This window comes from Python bivittatus, unplaced genomic scaffold (genome assembly GCF_059951505.1).
Source record: "Python bivittatus isolate LINGU-HERP-01145 unplaced genomic scaffold, Pbiv_v1 ctg000050_np1212, whole genome shotgun sequence".
In the NCBI taxonomy this organism is placed as follows: domain Eukaryota; kingdom Metazoa; phylum Chordata; class Lepidosauria; order Squamata; family Pythonidae; genus Python; species Python bivittatus.
In genome coordinates, this window is record NW_028277033.1 from 4032014 (window position 1) to 4050383 (window position 18370).

The 18370-nt window shown below is 40.4% G+C and overlaps 1 protein-coding gene across 4 annotated transcripts in view; it reads right to left on the reverse strand.

The window, feature by feature from the left end:
- The window catches only part of DLG5 (discs large MAGUK scaffold protein 5), a 111759-nt gene that overhangs the window by 20664 nt on the left and 72725 nt on the right, over positions 1-18370 (reverse strand). For 2 of the 4 annotated variants that reach the window (XM_088129001.1, XM_088129005.1), the window contains exons 13-22: positions 17629-17804; positions 15846-15949; positions 14178-14270; positions 10422-11447; positions 8537-8675; positions 8206-8350; positions 7567-7688; positions 5296-5388; positions 3111-3279; positions 201-363 (exon numbers count right to left, since the gene is read on the reverse strand). In XM_088129001.1, the coding sequence (XP_087985127.1) occupies positions 201-363; positions 3111-3279; positions 5296-5388; positions 7567-7688; positions 8206-8350; positions 8537-8675; positions 10422-11447; positions 14178-14270; positions 15846-15949; positions 17629-17804 (2230 nt within the window). Of the gene's footprint in view, positions 1-200; positions 364-964; positions 1128-3110; positions 3280-5295; positions 5389-7566; positions 7689-8205; positions 8351-8536; positions 8676-10421; positions 11448-14177; positions 14271-15845; positions 15950-17628; positions 17805-18370 lie in introns of those variants that run through there. The other 2 variants (XR_015793561.1, XM_007435682.4) reach the window with 2 other exon arrangements.

Below are 18370 nucleotides of genomic sequence, written 5' to 3' on the forward strand. Positions count from 1 at the left end.
CTAATCAGTGTCTACCAACAGCATGTTAAACAACCCAGCTATAGAGACAGGGACACGCAGTAGAGAATGTCAATGAAAACTAATCAAAATGCCAACAAAGCTGAGTATTTGCAGAAACAGTTAGCGTTTTACCCTACACAGTTGATTGAGAAACAACACTAATGGCCAACTCATCATCAACATCTATGGAAAGGCTTTACCTCTAACAATTGATCCCCATATTCAAGGCCGGCCTGATGTGCAATGCTGCCACCTGTTACTTTTGACACAAATATTCCACCATTTTCACCACACACGATGGAGATCCCCAGGGGCTCCGCGCCCTTTTGCACTTTGACATGACGTGGTTCTTCCATATATGGTCTTTGGAGGAAAAGAGCACAAGGACACCTCTTCAGCAAATGAAGACAGAAAAAATTACATGGAGGGCATGCACTGCGCCCACCGTCCCCTTTAAAAATGGAACAGCGGCCACTTTAAAATGGTGACTAAAATGCTGGAAATGGCAACATTCCTTTCACATGCAAGGGAGAGAAGCTGGGTCAGGTGGACTTCAACTGAACAGTATTGATGCAGTTGGAGCTGATATGAAGGGCATGGAAAGCTAAAATAAATTATAAATTGAATGATGGTGGAAACGTTTGGAAATACAACACATCTTTATCCATATTATATATAGATAAATAAGCATATATAATATGCAGTTCAGAATACATTCTAGAAAAAAAGCCTTACATCGATTTATAGCTGTTTTGGAACCTTAATAATGTATTTCTATATCAATATAGAGATATTGTTATAGTACACGGTGGTGAATCACGAGATGAAGAAGGGAAAACTCAATTCCGATATTTTATATATTTCTATGCAGGTAAAACACAATGTTAGTCAATGGAAATTAAGCAGCTATAAAGCAAACTCAAGCCATTAACGATGGCGGCTCGCATGGTAGCAATGCAATTACCATGCAGTTTTTCCTTGGGGGGATTATCCAAACATGTAAATGGCACACGAAGACTGCTCAAGGACAACCTGTATATCAAGCCAACCTCAAACTCCTTAGGGAACAGAACCTTGGCGTAGGAGCCACAGGGATTCTCAGAAAAGACCTATTACGGAACAAATATCTGAAAGGTGAAGAAGGATGAAGAAAGAAAGAAAAAAGAAAAAAAATGCCTTAGAGAAAAATATAGTAGCCAAGGCTAATTCTATACATTGATGCAGGGAAATATGCCATTAGTGTCGGTCAAGTGCCACTACAGGCTCTTGAATCCTGGTTTATGTTGCAAAACATGTTAAACAAGGCCTCAGTCCCCTGGGGTACAGAGTACTGTAGACTCCTTAACTGAGCATGCAAAATTCTGGACAGAGCTACCGTCTTCCACGCATGCAGTAAAAAAACGACCCAAGCTTCCCTAAGTACACTGCTCTGCTGTTGATATGAGCCATTCTTGCTAAGCAACCAAAAATAAGTTGGTGGCCCCTCCTTGGCAACCAATTGCTAGGGAGGGGGACACCAACTTCACAATCATCTACTTTCTTTTGTTTCCTGGCTAAAATGCAGCAAAAGCCACAAAACCACGTTACTAACCAGGACAGCAATACCTTGACCATGGATAAACCAGGGCAGATTAAGCACAGGAGAAAATGTAACACGTATAAAATATGGCAACCATGGGACTATGGAAATGGTATGAAGTAGAAGGAAGGAACAACAAACTGAAACTGGACAACTATAATTGAGAGTAAACCCGGTGCTACAGGATACTATCCTTTGGTCTCATGGGGAACATGTTTGTGGTCACAGGACAGCTTCCAGAATCACCCGAGAAGTCTTCTGTGTGTTGATCAACATTGCCAATTGAATGGGCCTACTTGGCTCTGTACCAGAGACCAGCATATTTAGAGTTGCAGATGTTTACTAATCTGGAGTTTTCCTGATGGGTGGGCACTGCAAATTGCAGCATTCCCAACTAGCAGGGTATTAAATCTGGAAGATACAGTCCCAGTACACCTGGGACGTGTGGAGAAAACTCCATTCTAGAAATTGGAGCTTCCCGTTTTGGGGCAAAGGTACCCCCCTCCTCACAGCTCTGCTTCTAGCCCCTCTGGCAACTCTTCCTTTCTGATTCACACCCACCTCCTCTCACTCAATCCCAACCTTCACCTCAATGAAGCTGGAAGGAAGATCACTTGTTCAAGGCCGAACAGTAAGGTTCTGCCATAAATATTTAAATAAAACGGGCCCACAACCAACGTACGGATTCCCTTATTCAGATTTGGAAAGTAAGGCTTCCAGAAAAGCTTAGAAAGAGATCATGAACCTTTGACTGCCCCAGGTAGCCATAAAGGACTCTTGTCCTAGAAACTATCTCAAAGCAACGTAGCACTTTGGCTGAATTACTTTATTTTTTTTAACTGTTCCATTTAGAAATGTGAATATTGAGTAATTACACGGTTAAATTTTGTAAGCAATATCTATGACCTAAGAAAGGTGAACTCATTAATCGTAATCTATTTGAGGGGTATTCTGTATTTGTGCAGAATCTGCTCAAATTCTGGCTTATGTAGGATGTAAAACTGAGAAATAATAAATACACAGAATTCCATAGAATTTTTTTAAAAAATTCCTAGCTCTGCAGATTAAGTTTCTTAACCATTCCTGTTTGGATTCTCTTTGTCTCTAAAGGTATATAATTAAATTAGCCCTTTTTGCCAATTAGGGGATTGAGTCTGGGGAATCTACTGGTGGATTCCAGTCAATCAATAAACTATTTCAATTGACCAGATTTTTTTTAAAAATGTACCCTACGCAAGAAATCGAAATGGTGGCAACAGCTAGCTGAACTTGTTGGGCTTCTAAAGCTAAACAAAGTTGGAATTGGTTAGTTCTTGTAATAAGAGATCACCTGGGAATGGGTGGAAGGGTGGAGAGTGTAAAATAGACTGGGAAGCTGAAATAAACGTCCCCAAAGAAGGCAATGGAAGACCATTTTCCACACTGTTGCCAAGAAAACTGCATGGATCTCAAGTCACCAGGAATTGAGCTTGCCCAAGCGAAGTCTTTACTTCTGATATAAAGTATCGGCATAACGACAACTACAACTTACTTGTCTTTTCGACGTTGTCCTATTGACACTGGGCTCACTGAAATCCTGGGCAAGGTGGAAAGAGAATTTTGTGATTGGCTGCTGGCAAAAGATGAGGTTTCCAGGTTAAGCGGTGACTGGGGAGGTGTTACCAGGCTGGGACTGCTACATTCGGAATGAGACAATGAGCCTGCATAAAACGACAGATGAGGATCCATGATACCTTCATGCTGATCAACTGCAAACTTTCATTTTATGAAAACAGCAGGTAGTTCACACATTCCTACTGGGTTACCTCCAAGCATTTTACACTGGATTTCCACCAAAAGCAAATCAATCAACCTCTCTCTCTCTGCAGTTTATGTTGAGAGAACCTGACATGAAGTTGTACAATGGATTATCAAGTACTCCGACTCTCTTCTAGGATATTCCATCCCATTCCTTGCCCATTTCCAGGGTTTTCTCCTCCAGAACAGCCGATCAGCAATCCAGAGCAGACTCAGTACTCATTGGACCTTTTTGGGATGCTACTTATCTGAGATACTTTTTTCCCCTTAAAGATATTTTGCCCTTCGGGTTGCCCTCAAACAGGCCAATATTTCCATCTAGACACTGATGATGCTATTTTGGCTGTACCAGGACTGGCACTTGAGCCAAATTTAGGCATAAGCACCGTAAGCTGCAGCTTACGGCTTCAGCGTCTGAAGTGGCTTCTCAAAATTCCAGGATTCTTTCTCATTTGTTATAGTTTTATTATAATTTCATATCTGAAAGTCTCCACAAATTAAACCTTCCCGTATGGCTCACATGACCCTCACTGATTAAGATATGCTTTGACTCTACATCAAGGGACCTTCCCCACCACGTCATGGATTTGGTATGCACCTTGGTGGCATTATTGCCAAGTTCAGTTCTTCCACACCCTTATTCTCTGTTGGTGCTTGCTTAATAGAGTCTCAACAGCTAGACACAGCTTAGAGGCCCACCATATCTAAATCCAGCCATGCTCTCTTCCTTTCCATTTATAGCCCTTCTCTAATTCATATTCAACATTGCCTTTCTACTGTTTCTTGCTGAATACCACTGGATCCTACTTCTCTTTTTTCCCCTGAATTTCTGCAAGTCTCAGGTTAACTGATACCTAGCTCTTGTATAGAAATGTTATTATTAGGCTAGGATTGTAGGAAGAGAGCCATGTTAGTCTGTGCTGGCAAAAAAATCAGAAGTCATCTGGTAGGGTAGGGAGCCATGGAGATGACCTTGGAGAAAGGATCCAGAAGTCGTTAGGACAACAACAGGTGCCGAAACATGGATTAAGCCCAGGGGTGGGTGGATGGGGAGAGAGTATTAGAAAGAGCTGAACAGATGTATGGGATGGAAGGAAAATATACTGCAAGATGTAGAAACTGGTGTCTGCTGTTCTTATTACAAGACTGCCCCCGGCCCAACTCCCTGGAGTATAAAAGGAAGGGAAGGGAAAATGCAGAGAGATTTGCAAGACTCTGTTACAATAGCCTATCTCATTAAAGTATAGTTCTAGCCTTTGGGTGGAATCAGTTTCCTGATCTGATCTATGTACAGGGCTTACAGATAGCACCTTTTCTGACTAACACATTTTGTTAAAAGGCTTAAGCTTTTGTGAGCTGCAGCGCACCTCAACAGATGCACAGAGTAGCTAACCATTCTGTCTTCCCCTCCCTCCCACCCCCATCTCATCCTAATTTAAATCCTACATCAGTCTAGCCACTCTATGCATCTGATGTTAAAAAAAGAAAAGAAAAGTGAATTTGTTAGTCAGAAAAGGTGCTACCAGACACTTCCTGATACTTGGCTCCTAGAAAGTCAGGAAATGAGCTTGCAACCATGATATATGATGGGCTGAAAGAAACTGTCCTTCCATAGGATGTAAAGAGAAGATAGTTACCACCAACATTTTCTGAGAACAATCCAAATACTTACTCAATACTGCAAGAAATTAAGATATACTTAAAAAAAAAAAAAGTGTGAATGAATTAGTGAATTTTCTTGGGGGTTTCATACAACCCCAGTGAACAGATGTATGGGATGGAAGGAAAATATACTGCAAGATGTAGAAACTGGTGTCTGCTGTTCTTATTACAAGATTCTTCATTAAAGAAGAATCAGGATTAACCATCCAAATATATGGAAAAGAAGAAAGTATGTAAATAATAACTGCATTACTTACCCCTGTCAGAGCCAATGATGGACCTTGGGTATCTTGGTGTCAAAGGTATTTTTATTCGTTCTGTTCTATACTGTAAATTGCTGGAGGAACCTACTTGAAAGTGGAAAATGAGAAAAAAATAAACTTAAGGGGGAAAAAAACCAATAAATTCATTTAGCTCCTGAATCTTCCAAGAAAATAGACAGGCTGGTAACAAGACTCTCTGGAGCAAGTTTTAATTGGTGAGAATTCTCATTTGGATTTGGCCAAACTAGACTTTATGAAGATAGCTCCACAGGTATAAACATAGTTACTTCAATCAAATGCAGGGTGAGGGAGCATCTTATTGTAAAATAAGTGGGATTTAGGGGTAAAGAGTGCAACCCCTCTACATCTCTCTGAAGCACTTCTCTCCAAAAAGTGCTTATCATTTCACCAGCTTGAAGTGCCCTTGGTTGCAGCAACAAGAACTGACAAAATATTATGGTTTTTCCTTATTGATGGGCTGTAAGCTAGGTTGGAAGGCTCTCACATAGAAACCTCCCTTTTCTGCAATTAAAATAAAACCTCTGTTCTTATCTCGCTGGGGAAGTTTCATGTTTAGCTATGCACACAATACTTCTGCATATGTTAACTATGCATAAACACATAAATGAACTGTATATCAGTATATTAATGCCAGTATATTATCACAAAGATATAATGCAAATCAGCCTCTTGCCATGATATAGTGAAAAAGTATCATTTCCAAATAGGTATTTACATGAAAACAAAAGACAGACTGTGTGAGAATCACTCAAAGCAGGCTAGAAAGGCAAAAAGGCTTGCTCAGGGAGGTTTGAGCCAAGGAAGAACATGGAAAAGTACCAGAACAAAGAGTTCAAAAAAGAGAGAACTGAAGATGGTTCCCAAAACAAGAGATAATTCCCATGTGAACTGTATGGGAGGTAATGATATTCTGGAAGAGTACCAGGAAGTATAAGAAGAATGGCAAGGTGGGTCTGGCCAAGCTTTTGATGGACTGTCCAAGCCTTGTGGATATGTATCAAAATGTATGAGGACTGGGAATTCAATATAGAGAATGGGAGTTCCCACCTTGAACTCAACTCAAACCGGGCCTGGCTAACTTGGAAGGTGTCCATGGGTATTGACCAAGTTTAGAAAGTGAAGATGAAAGTTATAAATCTGAACATTTTTTTTGTGTTGTTGTTCCTGAGCTTCTGGATAAAAAGGAACAAGTAGCACTTTCCAGTCCCTAGTGTGATAAAAGGCACTCTGGAGGGCAGAAGAAAGTTCTTACATCTGGTTAACAGCCCCTGATATCATGTATTCCTCTGCTTACATTTTCAAAAATAGCATGTAACCTGATCATAGGACACATTCTGCACAAAAGCTGTCACTAATAAAAGTCTAGACCCTTTCACTGTTTCATATTCAAGGCTGATATATAAATCAGTGCTTAGAACTTTAGGGACAGAAGTCAGTGGAGCTACAAAGAACCAAAATGTAAGAAGAGTCCATTCATGCCATTAAACCCAAATCCCTGCTCAATGCAGGGATCCAGATGAAAGCATCTCCAACAGAGAGCCTCTACTTCAATACCTGTAGCGAGAGGGAGCCCACCAACTCTCCACATAATGGGTTCAGTTTTCCGGGAATGTAAGAACAGCATTCTGTGGCCTGTGTTCTGTGACGATAGAGAACAGACTGTTCCTTCTACAGTCAGACACTGGTTCGGGCACCTGAAGAAAGCTTTCTCAGTGTTCTCTCCACCCAGTTTTTATTTGCAGAACTCTGAGCTTTCTTAGGAGTTCCAGTCATTAATCCAATTCTAATTGTGCGTTGCATCCACAGCTGGACCCGTGCTGACTGGCACGGACTACTTTGAATTAGATTATTTTTGGTCTCTTTGTGAGCAGAGAGAAGACAGTGGAAGCAAATAATAGGGAGGGAGCACAGGCTCCTTACCTAGAAGTACAGTTCTGCAAGTGGCAATCTTTCCCAGCAGGCACAGAAGTATTCCCACACCTGCAGAATATTCCTGGAGTGTTTTAGAGCTGTCTGTTCAGTGGGCTGCAATTTGCAACCCTTCTACACTGCGCATATTCAAAGGTGAGTTATGTATTTACTATAGCTCCTTGAGGTGATACATAACATTTGTCAGTCATACTCTAGAACATTCCAAGAGTGTTGTTGACTCTCCAACAATGTCCTCTGCCAAGAGAAACCCATGTACCTGACGCACTTAGACTACCAAGATGGACTGTTTCTTCCCAATTTCAGAAATCTTACCCAGTCTTGCACTAGAAGGCAGTGAATTTGAGCCATGTGATGATCTTGAGCGTGTATTTTCAGAACACTCGCTGGAGTGCTTATGACTCAGGTCCAAACTCAGATGACCTTGATGTTGAGCACTGCAATACACAGAAAATTGGTTACTTGATCACATGCACTGAACAGCGACATCAAGCACCAGAAATGGGCATAAGACACCATCTCTGTCCAATAAATATGACCTGAAATACAACAGTGGTAGAATGGAGAGATTCACCAGTCTACCTCTGAGTTCTGGCTGAAAAAAATACAGTGAGTACCAGGGCTGTACTGAGAGCCAGAATCAAAGGGCAATATGTGTAACACTTGTCTGGAACCAAATCTTAAACCAAATATATATTTAGTTGGCACTGTATGCCAGCTGTGGAGGACAGTTACACAAATCCAGGAAAGGACACAGCTGCTTTAAAGAGTTCTTGGCTGATGCTACACCCTCAGTCATGTGCATTCTGGATCTGGATTTCCGCATAGTCCTAATGAGTTGGCCTGATGCCTCCTTGAAGGCTTCTCTGAACCTTTTGGCTGACTATGGCTGGAAAAGAAACGCTACAACCCATAGGATTTTACTTCAGTTCAAAATTCTCCTTATCTAAGTACCTGGGATGCAGGTGTTGGTGGCAATATTGATTGGCAGCAGATGAGCAATTGGTGGCATTAATTCTATGGCTCCATGCTGTGTAGATAGGATTTCTCATCACAGCTGTCACGGCAGAACATGGCGCAATGTTTCTTGGGACTGTTCCTACAGAGCAGAGGGAACGAAAGTTACAAAGAGTAATCTCTGCAGTAGCTCAACAATAACAAACAACTGACTGCTTCTATCTCCAGACAGAAAAGCTGCCCTGTGGGCACAGTTGGGCAGATGTCATGCAACAGAAGAAAGAGTCCATACTGACAGAGTCATCACATGCCAGTCACTGGTACTAACCTCCTGACAGGCTTCCGGAGTATAAAGAGGCAGACACAAACCCATCACTGTGCCGACTGGCCCGTTTGGGTGAATACGTCGGCCATTCCTGTAGCTCAGGCGAAAGCAGCTCTTCGCTTGCTGGAGTGTATTTCTGTACCTGTGGGGAAAGTCCAAAGCATCTTCCTATGTTCTGGGCAATATTTCATTGGAATGCCAAAGGCACTGTATCCATTATGAGAGTAACTGCCAAAATCTGTATTTATAAAAGTGTGCTGCACCATCCAGCGGATCAGGACACGTTCACGAACAAAATGATCTCCTGTGAGCTCGTAACAGACTCTTGGATCTACCTCTGAGAACAAGCATTCCAGGTCTTCCCAGGAATGGAATATGTGTGTTCAGATATCCCACTTCATATATAATTTCTACTCACATACAACTAGTCTGATGCAAAATAAATACGTAGCTATGTCTTTCTTACAGCTTGATCATTTCCCCCTTTGTAGTGGAATTTTGGGCTAATTTTCCTGATTACCTTTCCTAGCTTAATCAAGAGAAATTGATAAAAAAGTCTCTGTGATCAGACATTGCATGAAGATTGCCAATTTTTCTGCCTTTACATTACAGGGTTTTGTTTACAACACTTTCATGACGTCTGTTGTAATTATGGCTCCTCCCTTTCCTCTCTGTTCTCTATTGTCCCCAAGCTACCTTCATGCAATTCTTTAAGAAAAATTGGATTTGCTTCTCCTTCAAATCCTAGCATTGGTGGAATAATGATGAGAAACAAAAATATATTTTATTTATGTATAGAGCAACAGAACCAACCTTCTGTAGCCATACTGGCTGATTTTCTCTGAAGGCGTTCAGTGTTTGGGTGCTATCTTTTAATGCTTGTTTTCCCCTGAAAGCCAGAGATTTCAAGCCACAATGATTACTGAAAACAATCTGCAGCCAATTAGTTGTCACAAAATATTCTGTGACACTGTGAACATTCTACACTCAAGCAGGGGGAATGGGAACAAGTTAAACTGTTTTCCAAATGCAGAAGAGAACTTTCTTCAGCTGAAGCCACTTGCCTTCTGAGAAGGCTCAAGCCTACTGGACATTGTCTTCAAATAATATGATTTTGGTGGGATTTTTCTACAAAATAGTCTGGAACATTCAGCTAAATGCATACATTTCTTGAGTGATTTTGCTGTAAAACTGTAATGGAGATGCAGAAATTGTTTACGCTCTTAGGTAGCACACGTAAATGCTCCATCCACCTATCTAGCCATCCATATTTCAGAAAAATACATCAATCAAACTGATTCAACTAGAAAATAATTCTATTACCAAAATGGAAAATGCGGTTTAAAGGAAGAACTAAATCAGTTAGTTGTTCCTTTAAATCAGGTTGGGGGGGGTGTGATTTAGATAAATCAAAATAAATTATTTACATTAGAAGTCAGTCCTAGGAAGTTTAAATAGAGCTCGCTTATACCTAAGTTTGCTTTAATTCAGGTCTCAAGCTTCACATTGTAGAGTTGGATGATTAACGTTTCTTTAAGATGATAAACCATCCAACTCTATAATGTGCCATTTCCAGAGAGACCCCAGCAAAGTTAACAATAAAGTCAAGCTTCACTGATTTTTCTGAGATACAGATTCCTTTGCTTCTATGCAAAAGGCAGAAAGACTTAGTAAGTGCGTAAAAGAGGCAATCTTGTGTGGAAGTGCCACACCAATGCTTTATTTTAACAATCACTTTTGGGGATGTTCAAAAGCATTATGGCACACCTTTAACAAGAAGTTAACCTTTCTGTGATGCAATTCACTTTGATGTAGGAAAGATAATTTAAACATTGAAATCACTCTGGAAAGTGTTGGCCAGGATCCTTCTTCAGGATCCCATATCTACCTGCTGAGATGGATTAGGGATGGGTACGGGGGTTAGTTTATGTCTGAAGGCAGGAGCAGATTTGGGCCTTGGTCTTTTAATTTCAGGCTCTTCCACTCTTTGAAAGCCAATGTCATCTTCACAGGATTTTCTTGAAGGCAAATGTGCAGTGTCTACCCCCTCTTCCCTGTAATAATGTCCTGAGGGTCTACCTCGCCCCTTGAGAACACAAGAATCTGGCTTCAGTTCAATGGATAGAGGGGGCTGGACTGTAGCTGGACTAGGAGGTGGTGAGCCCGTTGTGACAGTAGACTCCGATGCAGAACTGGCCTGCTGCTTGTGCTTAAATTTAATAGAATCACTTCTTGTCGGAGGTGTAGGAGGAGTGGAAATGGCTTCTGTTTTGGAAGGCTGGGGTGAAAGTCCCAACATCTGATTGGGAGACAGATAATCCATTTTGGGAGGAGTCAGAGGTCTTTTGAAAGTGTCAGGATCAAAGATGGATTTCCTTTGTTTGGGCTTTTTGTACACAGAGAATTTTTCTGTTTCTGCTGGAGCAATGTTGACCACGACTTTAGGCCAAGTGCCACCACTGTGTTTTCCACCTGGTCCTTTGTCTAACGCACTCTCAAGCACAATGCAATCTGCAACTGTGGGCTCAAACGAAAGCCTCTGGTTGTCCAGGTTAACTAAACCATAACCTGGCTCTCCATACCCATCTGGACCAAAGGATCCAAGGCTGTGTTCTGAATTACTGTGGCACCCATGGACTGGGTTCCGGTGGGAGTCAGTATGTAAAACGCTGTTGGGGAATGGTTTCAGACTGCAGTACAAACCATTCTCTTGATCACTCTGGTCCTTCTTGACATCCATTATGTCGGGGCTGAAAATATCTGTTTGGGTTGAACTGTTGTGCTTTAAGTTTCTTTTATTTTGAACCTGTACTTCTGATGCATGAACCCTGCAATTTGATATCTTCTCTGAATCCTTAAGGTTTTCAAATATGTTTTGACCACTCCAAGATGAACTTGAGCTCTGAGGATAAACCTAGGTTGAGAAGAAACCACATCAGCATGAATTTAGCAGACCACTGCTACAGAATTTTATGTCAATCTCTCTCTCTCTACCCAGTTGTACTATAAAGCAATACTATATTAATCTACCAACCTGTTGGCATGTTGCACTAAAGTACATCATTTTATACCATTATACTGTTACAAGAAAAACTGAATTCTGAAAATCATATAAAAATATGACATCAGTTTTTATAATTTATTCTGTAATTTGTATTATTACTTTATTCTATTAATTACGGGGATGGGGGAAAAAGCTTTAACGTAGCTTCCTCACCCCACTCAAGTGATGAGCTAAAACTTGTAAAATCCCAAAGAGCATGTAGATTGGCACCTGGTTGGGAAAAGCTTCTATAACAGGTCATTACAATGGCTCCTGATTAGTTCAGCAAAACTTTTGGCTTTTGAGATTTCATTCTTCTTCTTCCATGATGTGAAGAACTCTGAATATCTACATTGCAGAAGTAAGCAAGATTTTCAGCACTGAAGGCCACATCAAGTCAATGCCACAATCTTGGACCAAACCGTGGTCCTGTACATGTATATGTGCTGTATATGCCAATATGGAATTGCTGACTTTTAGGCAAATATATGTAACTTGTCTCTCAAATCAGGCTCAACGATAGAGGACCAGAAGGTAATTAATATGCCACCATTTTTTAAAAAAGACGCTCAGGGAAATTCTGGAAATTATAGGCCACTCAGATTAATGTCTGTTCCAGGCAAATTGGCAGAAACATTAATCAAAGAAAAAATAACTCAACACATAAAAAAAAGATGTTTTGCTAAAGGAAAATCAGCATGGATTCTCCCAAGATAAATCTTGTGTCACCAACCTTTTAGAGTTTACTAAGAGTGTTACACATGGATGGTGGTGACCTAGATATTCAAAAAGCCTCTGACAATGTTCCTAATCAAAAGCTTTTGAGTAAACTTAACTGGTGAAGCAAAGAGTAGGAATAAATGGGGAATTTTATCAATAAAGGGAAGAATGAAGTGGAATCCCTCAAGGATCTACATTGGGACTGATGCTTTTTAGCTTCAAAAAATCTTGACTTATGTATAAGGAGTCAGATGCCCAGGTTTGAGGAGAATACTAAACTAGTATGGGAGGTAAAAAGTGACTACGAAGAATGAAAGAAGAATCTTTTTAATTTAGCTTAATGACAACTCCAATTTAATTTAATTTAATTAAGTCTAAAATGATGCACACTGGAGCAAGCCCCACTAACTTCACCTGTACACCAATGGGGTCTGAACTGTCTGACAGACAACAGGAAAGAAGATATTGGGATCATGGTAAATAGCACAATGAAGATGATGATGCATTGAAAAAGGCAAATCCCGTGTCTTTTCAAGGGGTCATTAGGAAAGGAACTGAAAATAAAATCATCACTGTAATACCCTTATGCTAATCTTTGGTACATCTGTATCTGTAGTATTGCGAACAGTTCTGATCACCACATTTAGAAAAGGAAATAAAAGACCTGGGAAAAAGGAAAAGGGAACAAACATGATAAAATCTCTTCTTCCCTGTAAAAAAGGCTAGAATGTTTGGGAATCTTTAGTTTGGAAAGAAGGTGACTAAAGAGGAATATGACTGAGATGTATAAAAGCATGCATGGTGTGGAGAAAGTGAACACTTCCCCCCCCCCCTTCTCAAAATACTAGAACCAGGGGCCATCCATTGGAGCTGATTTAAAGATGATTTAGACCAGACAAAAAGAAGTTGAATTCACTCCCCTACCCTAAGATCTGATGGCCAAAATCTGGATGGCTTTAAAAGGGGATTTGATAAATTCAGGAGGACAGGTCTAATGAAAGTTGGGGGCAACATGCCTCCAAATACCAGATGCAAGGAGAAAACAGTGGCAATGAAGTAAATCTCTGTCTCTTGTTTTTGGGCACCCCAGAAACATCTGGACAGCCACAGCGAGAAGCAAAATAATGGATTAAGATGGCCTTAGGCCTGATCCAAAGCCATCTTACCTGCATGTTACATGGCTGCATATTATTTTCATTAATGGAACTGATCGCTGAAAAATATGGACCTCTGCATTATGGTACTTTTTGAAACTGTTGGAAAAATGTTGTTCTTGAATATAAGACCTCGACTCGTGACAGTAACATTAGGATTTTGGGGGCGATCAATGCTTTCAAGTGCATCTATCTACTTAAAAGCATGTGAACCGCTGACTAAAGATGCTCATCTGGAGCAGTCAAACCTTTCTCTTTCTTCTCCCTGTAGCACACATCAGGAGGATACATGGATGGTTCATTTATGAAATAAAATGAACAGCAGTTACTCTTCTATGAAATTTTAGGAGTGGAAAGCATCAGAATACGGTGGAAGTGGGAAAGAGTCTTGGGGATGGGTAGGTGATAAACTACGAATCTGTGTGATGAATCTACAAAGATCCTTTTTTCAGTCCTTTAATGGGCCACCCCATCAGAACTGAAATCGATGGCTACTGCTCTACCAGTAAAGATGCCGCAGCATGATACATGAGTCTCTTTGCTTAATCTTCTGGTATGTGATTCTTTCTTCAGAAGAAGAAATGGGGATTATGCACGGTGGCAGGTTTTTGGGAGGGTCAGAATACAAGAGGAGGAACACTGTAAAGCTGGGTGATACAAAGGATGGAATCCTCTCCTATTAAATATTATGTACCAACGAAAGACAATGCTCTTCATTCCCACTCACCTTCATCAGTGAAAGTGTAAGAGACTCCCTGCAGTTTCGCAGCAGAGCTTCACATTCAGTCAGTGATTTATTATCTAGTGCAATGCCGTTTATCTGCAAGGAAACAGAGACATATCAAACATGCAACAGCCAAGGAATTACTAGGCTGTTCACTGTATTCAATACCGGTCTGCCAGATTCAGAGGTTTTCCACACCAAATTCTTAAAAACAAGCTGTTCTTGTTTACTTGCTTATTAGTGCTTAGAGATATACTTCTACTTTGCACAATAACAGGAACCCTAACACACAATGACAGCAACGGCCTGAATCAAATTTCAGTATTAGAATAGTAAGACGAGAGAGAGCAATTTTCTGAGCCACACTAAGTTTTTGGAAGGGGAGGTACAAAATGAGCAGGGAGACACTGCAAACTGGTTCAGACCATGCCTTGCACATGGAAAGGACCAGGATATTATTCTTCCACCCAACCCCCTCGTTTTTTCTGTTAAACCTGTTTAGCACTGCAGTTTTTCTCCTTCAACTGGCATCATGGATTTTTAGCAAATGTGGACAGAATAAGCTCCTGAAGTGGAAAGAAAGGTTCAAGGATTCCATGGAGCTTCCATTCACAGCCCTGTTCTAAGGAAACTATGGCTGTGCAGGTTTTGTGTGTAGCTCCCAAAATGTACATGTGTTTCTTCAAGGAGTATTATGTGCTCTGATTGGGAAAATTCATAACCAAACTTGAATTTTAAGGACTTATGACTCCAGAATGATCTACAAACGTTTTTTTCTACATACCTTTGCCAGGGATAGGAAGAGAAGGCAATTCTGTGAATGATCTGGAGAACAGCAACACGCATACATATATACATGTATTTATTACAATCAAAGCCAGAAAGGAGGACAGCAAGCATTTCTGACTCTGCATTGCTTCACAGTACCAGCCTAGTTCTTTGCCCCAAATCATAAACTTGACATGAAGAAAACTTGTCACTCACTGATCCAAAAACTACTGTTATGAAATCTTAGCTACTGTTCAGTGTGATGTCTGGATTGACAGACTACCGCTTGTAGCCAACTAGCCAAACTAGACGAAACCACGTTGGAAGAGACATTACAAAAAGTAGTTTGTGCTTACATGGCCTGAAACCAGCATGACCTAGAAACTGTAGTGCTCAGCAACTGAAAAATCAAACTTTGTTTGCATATTTAGAAGTTCAAATGATAGTTTGCGTGGCACAAGCTATGATGAAATAGTAGATTATCACTTTAACAGAATGGAACTGGACTGCTCCTTCTAAGAAAAGCTGGGAAAAAAGCTAAAATGATTTGAAGAGGAGGAGGAAAAATGATTGACAGAGGGGAATAAAGAAAGGAAAAATGAACAACAGTGTATATAAAAGAAGAGAGAGATTGTGAAAAAGGAGTTGATTATTCTAAATCAAAAAATTGTGTCCTATACTAGCTCCTTTTGGAAACAAAGAGACAAGATAAACGTAGCTTTTTCATACTGAGATTATAATTTTGAGGGTGATGGTACCGAGATTTTAAAGCATGTTTATCTCCAAAGTAACTTTAGAATATATTATCACCACTTCTGGCCAAATAGGCTTTGCCTCTTATCTGGTTCGAGTTTCTATGGCAAATCCCATCTATGGACTAAAACAGGTTGAAATGTAACTTACAGCAATTATTCTATCTCCCACAGTGAGGGATCCATCCTTGGCAGCTGGACTACCAGTCATTACTGTAGCAACAAAGATTCCATTTTCTAGACCAATTCCACTATCTGAAATGGAGAAGACCAAAGCTTAAGTGAACTTTTATTAATTTCATGCACACAGAGCAATTCTCTCACACAAAGTTTATTAGCACACACAATCAATGTTTACTACAGCCATATCTGGAGGATGGGACGGGGTGTGTGTGTCTGTTCCATGCCTGCTTCCTTGCCAAAACCAATGCAAAATTTTCTAGAAAGAAATGTCCTTCTTTTAAAGGATATGAGTGAGATAGCTTTAAAAGAAACAAATAAATTTAATTAATTATGAGTCCTTCAAATCCAGCAAAACCTCCATGATTAAGAATAATACATATCCGGAAGGCCATGTCTCTCCATTCCTCCAATCTTTCTTGTAGCATCTTCTTTGAAACATATTGGCCAAAGTAGACCACTGGCTGAACCAGCTGGACTCTCAGTTTTCAGGTGATTGCGGTGCATTATATATTCTCAGCATTCTGAATTCTGAAGTTTAAGATGTTTTCTTTATAGAGCTGAACTGGTTCTCGCTCTTCTAATTTGACCAGTACAATCCCTTTGGGATCACTGGGGCAGCTGATCTGTCTTGTTTCTACATTACCTCTAGGAGAGGAGGTCTTTGATGTATGTCTACATCAATGACTCCTGAAGACACACAATTTTGTAGTGAGTTCTCAGTATTCTCAGCAGCACTTAGGTGACTTTGGAAGCTAAGCAAGGCCTGGTCTGGTCAGTACTTGGATGGAAAATATCCAAGAAATGCCAGGGGCCAAACTAAATGAGGAAGTCAAAAAAACATTCAGGATGACATCCTATGATTGCCAAGAAAAGTATATGGTAGAGTCAATGAAGCTACCAAAGAAGTGAGGTCAACCCATAGGAGACTTTACCTTCTAATTTAGCAGAGCCTATATCCTGAGAGCAACACAGTGATACAATCACAGCTGTTGTAAACATGAAGGAGGATGATTAGACCACTAATACACAATAGAAAATGTCTTCCATAACAGGTATTTCAGTCTAGTTTCCTAGTTCAACATAGACTAGGGAAGCATACCAACATACTAATTTAAATAGCAAATTCATGAATTAATGCAGTGGAAGTATTTATTTGATCTCTGCATACAGTGGTACCTCGGGTCACGAACGCTTCTGTTCACAAACAATTCGGGTCACGAACAGCACCGTTCGCAAAATTTTGCTTCCGTCCGCGAACTCCGCATTGGGTGATGAACAGGATCCGCGGCCATTTTCCCTGCCGTGACACGTGGTCATGGCTTCCTGTAGGGAGGGGGACTCTCCTTCCAAGCAATATCCACCACCCCACCCACCTTCCTGTCCTCCACGCCAAGCAAGGTTAGTGTTCTCTCTCTTCATAGTGTACTGTACTGTACTTTGTGTCATATTTTTGTGGATTAAAAAAGAAAATACATATGATTCAGAATGGACTAACCGTATTTACATTGAACCTTATGGGAAAATTTGATTCGGGTTGTGACCAAAATTGGTTGGCGGCCAAATTTGTAGGGGTCAGAATGGATTAACCGTATTTACATTGAACCTTATGGGAAAATTTGACTTGGGTCGTGACCAATGCGGGTTGCGACCAGAGTCGTGGAACCAATTAAGTTCGTGACCCGAGGTACCACTGTATTTGTTACTTGACAGCACCAATAAATATTGAGTTTAAAGCCGTATGATGACCTTACCTTTATGGCCTGAAAGATTGATGTGCAGGGGTGTTACCACCTTCCCTCCTAAGGACTTTCTTCTACGAACCACCATATTAATAACTCCTCCACCATTAAGTACTGCTTTTATTACTTGCTTTTTGTCTTTGTTGGTAAGATCCACGTCATTTATCTTCAGAAGCCAATCATTCACCCTGATTAATTAGAGCAAAACATAGGGGTTGGTTGTTGTTGTTTTTTTGGCCTAGTTGTATGTACAACTGATGATTAACCTGAGTTGCAACCATGTCTAACACCGCCATGGTACATATATTCACATCAGTACTAAGTGACTTCTCAGTGCTTCTCTGAGTAGCAACTTTAAAGATTCCTTCGAATACTGAAGCATCTGTGTTACATGCCCTACAGGGAGAATTTATGGTTTTTTCTTCTGAAAATAGCATTTGGAAACAGCACACTTTAAGAATTCCAGAAGCAGCAACATGCCAATATTAGTGGCACCACACAGATACATACATACATAACATTGTGCTATTCCCCGTTGGGGTAACCAACATTATGTAATACATGAAAAAGAGTAAGTAGCAGTAAGCAAAGAAACGAAAGGCAGGAGATAAAAGAAAGGAACATTTAATTATACCTAGTTTACATTAACAAGATTCACCATACTTTTCCATACTTTCTATCCTTCCAAACCATCCTTGCTTCCCCCACAACCATATACTGATTCATCCATATATTGATTCATATACTGATTCAA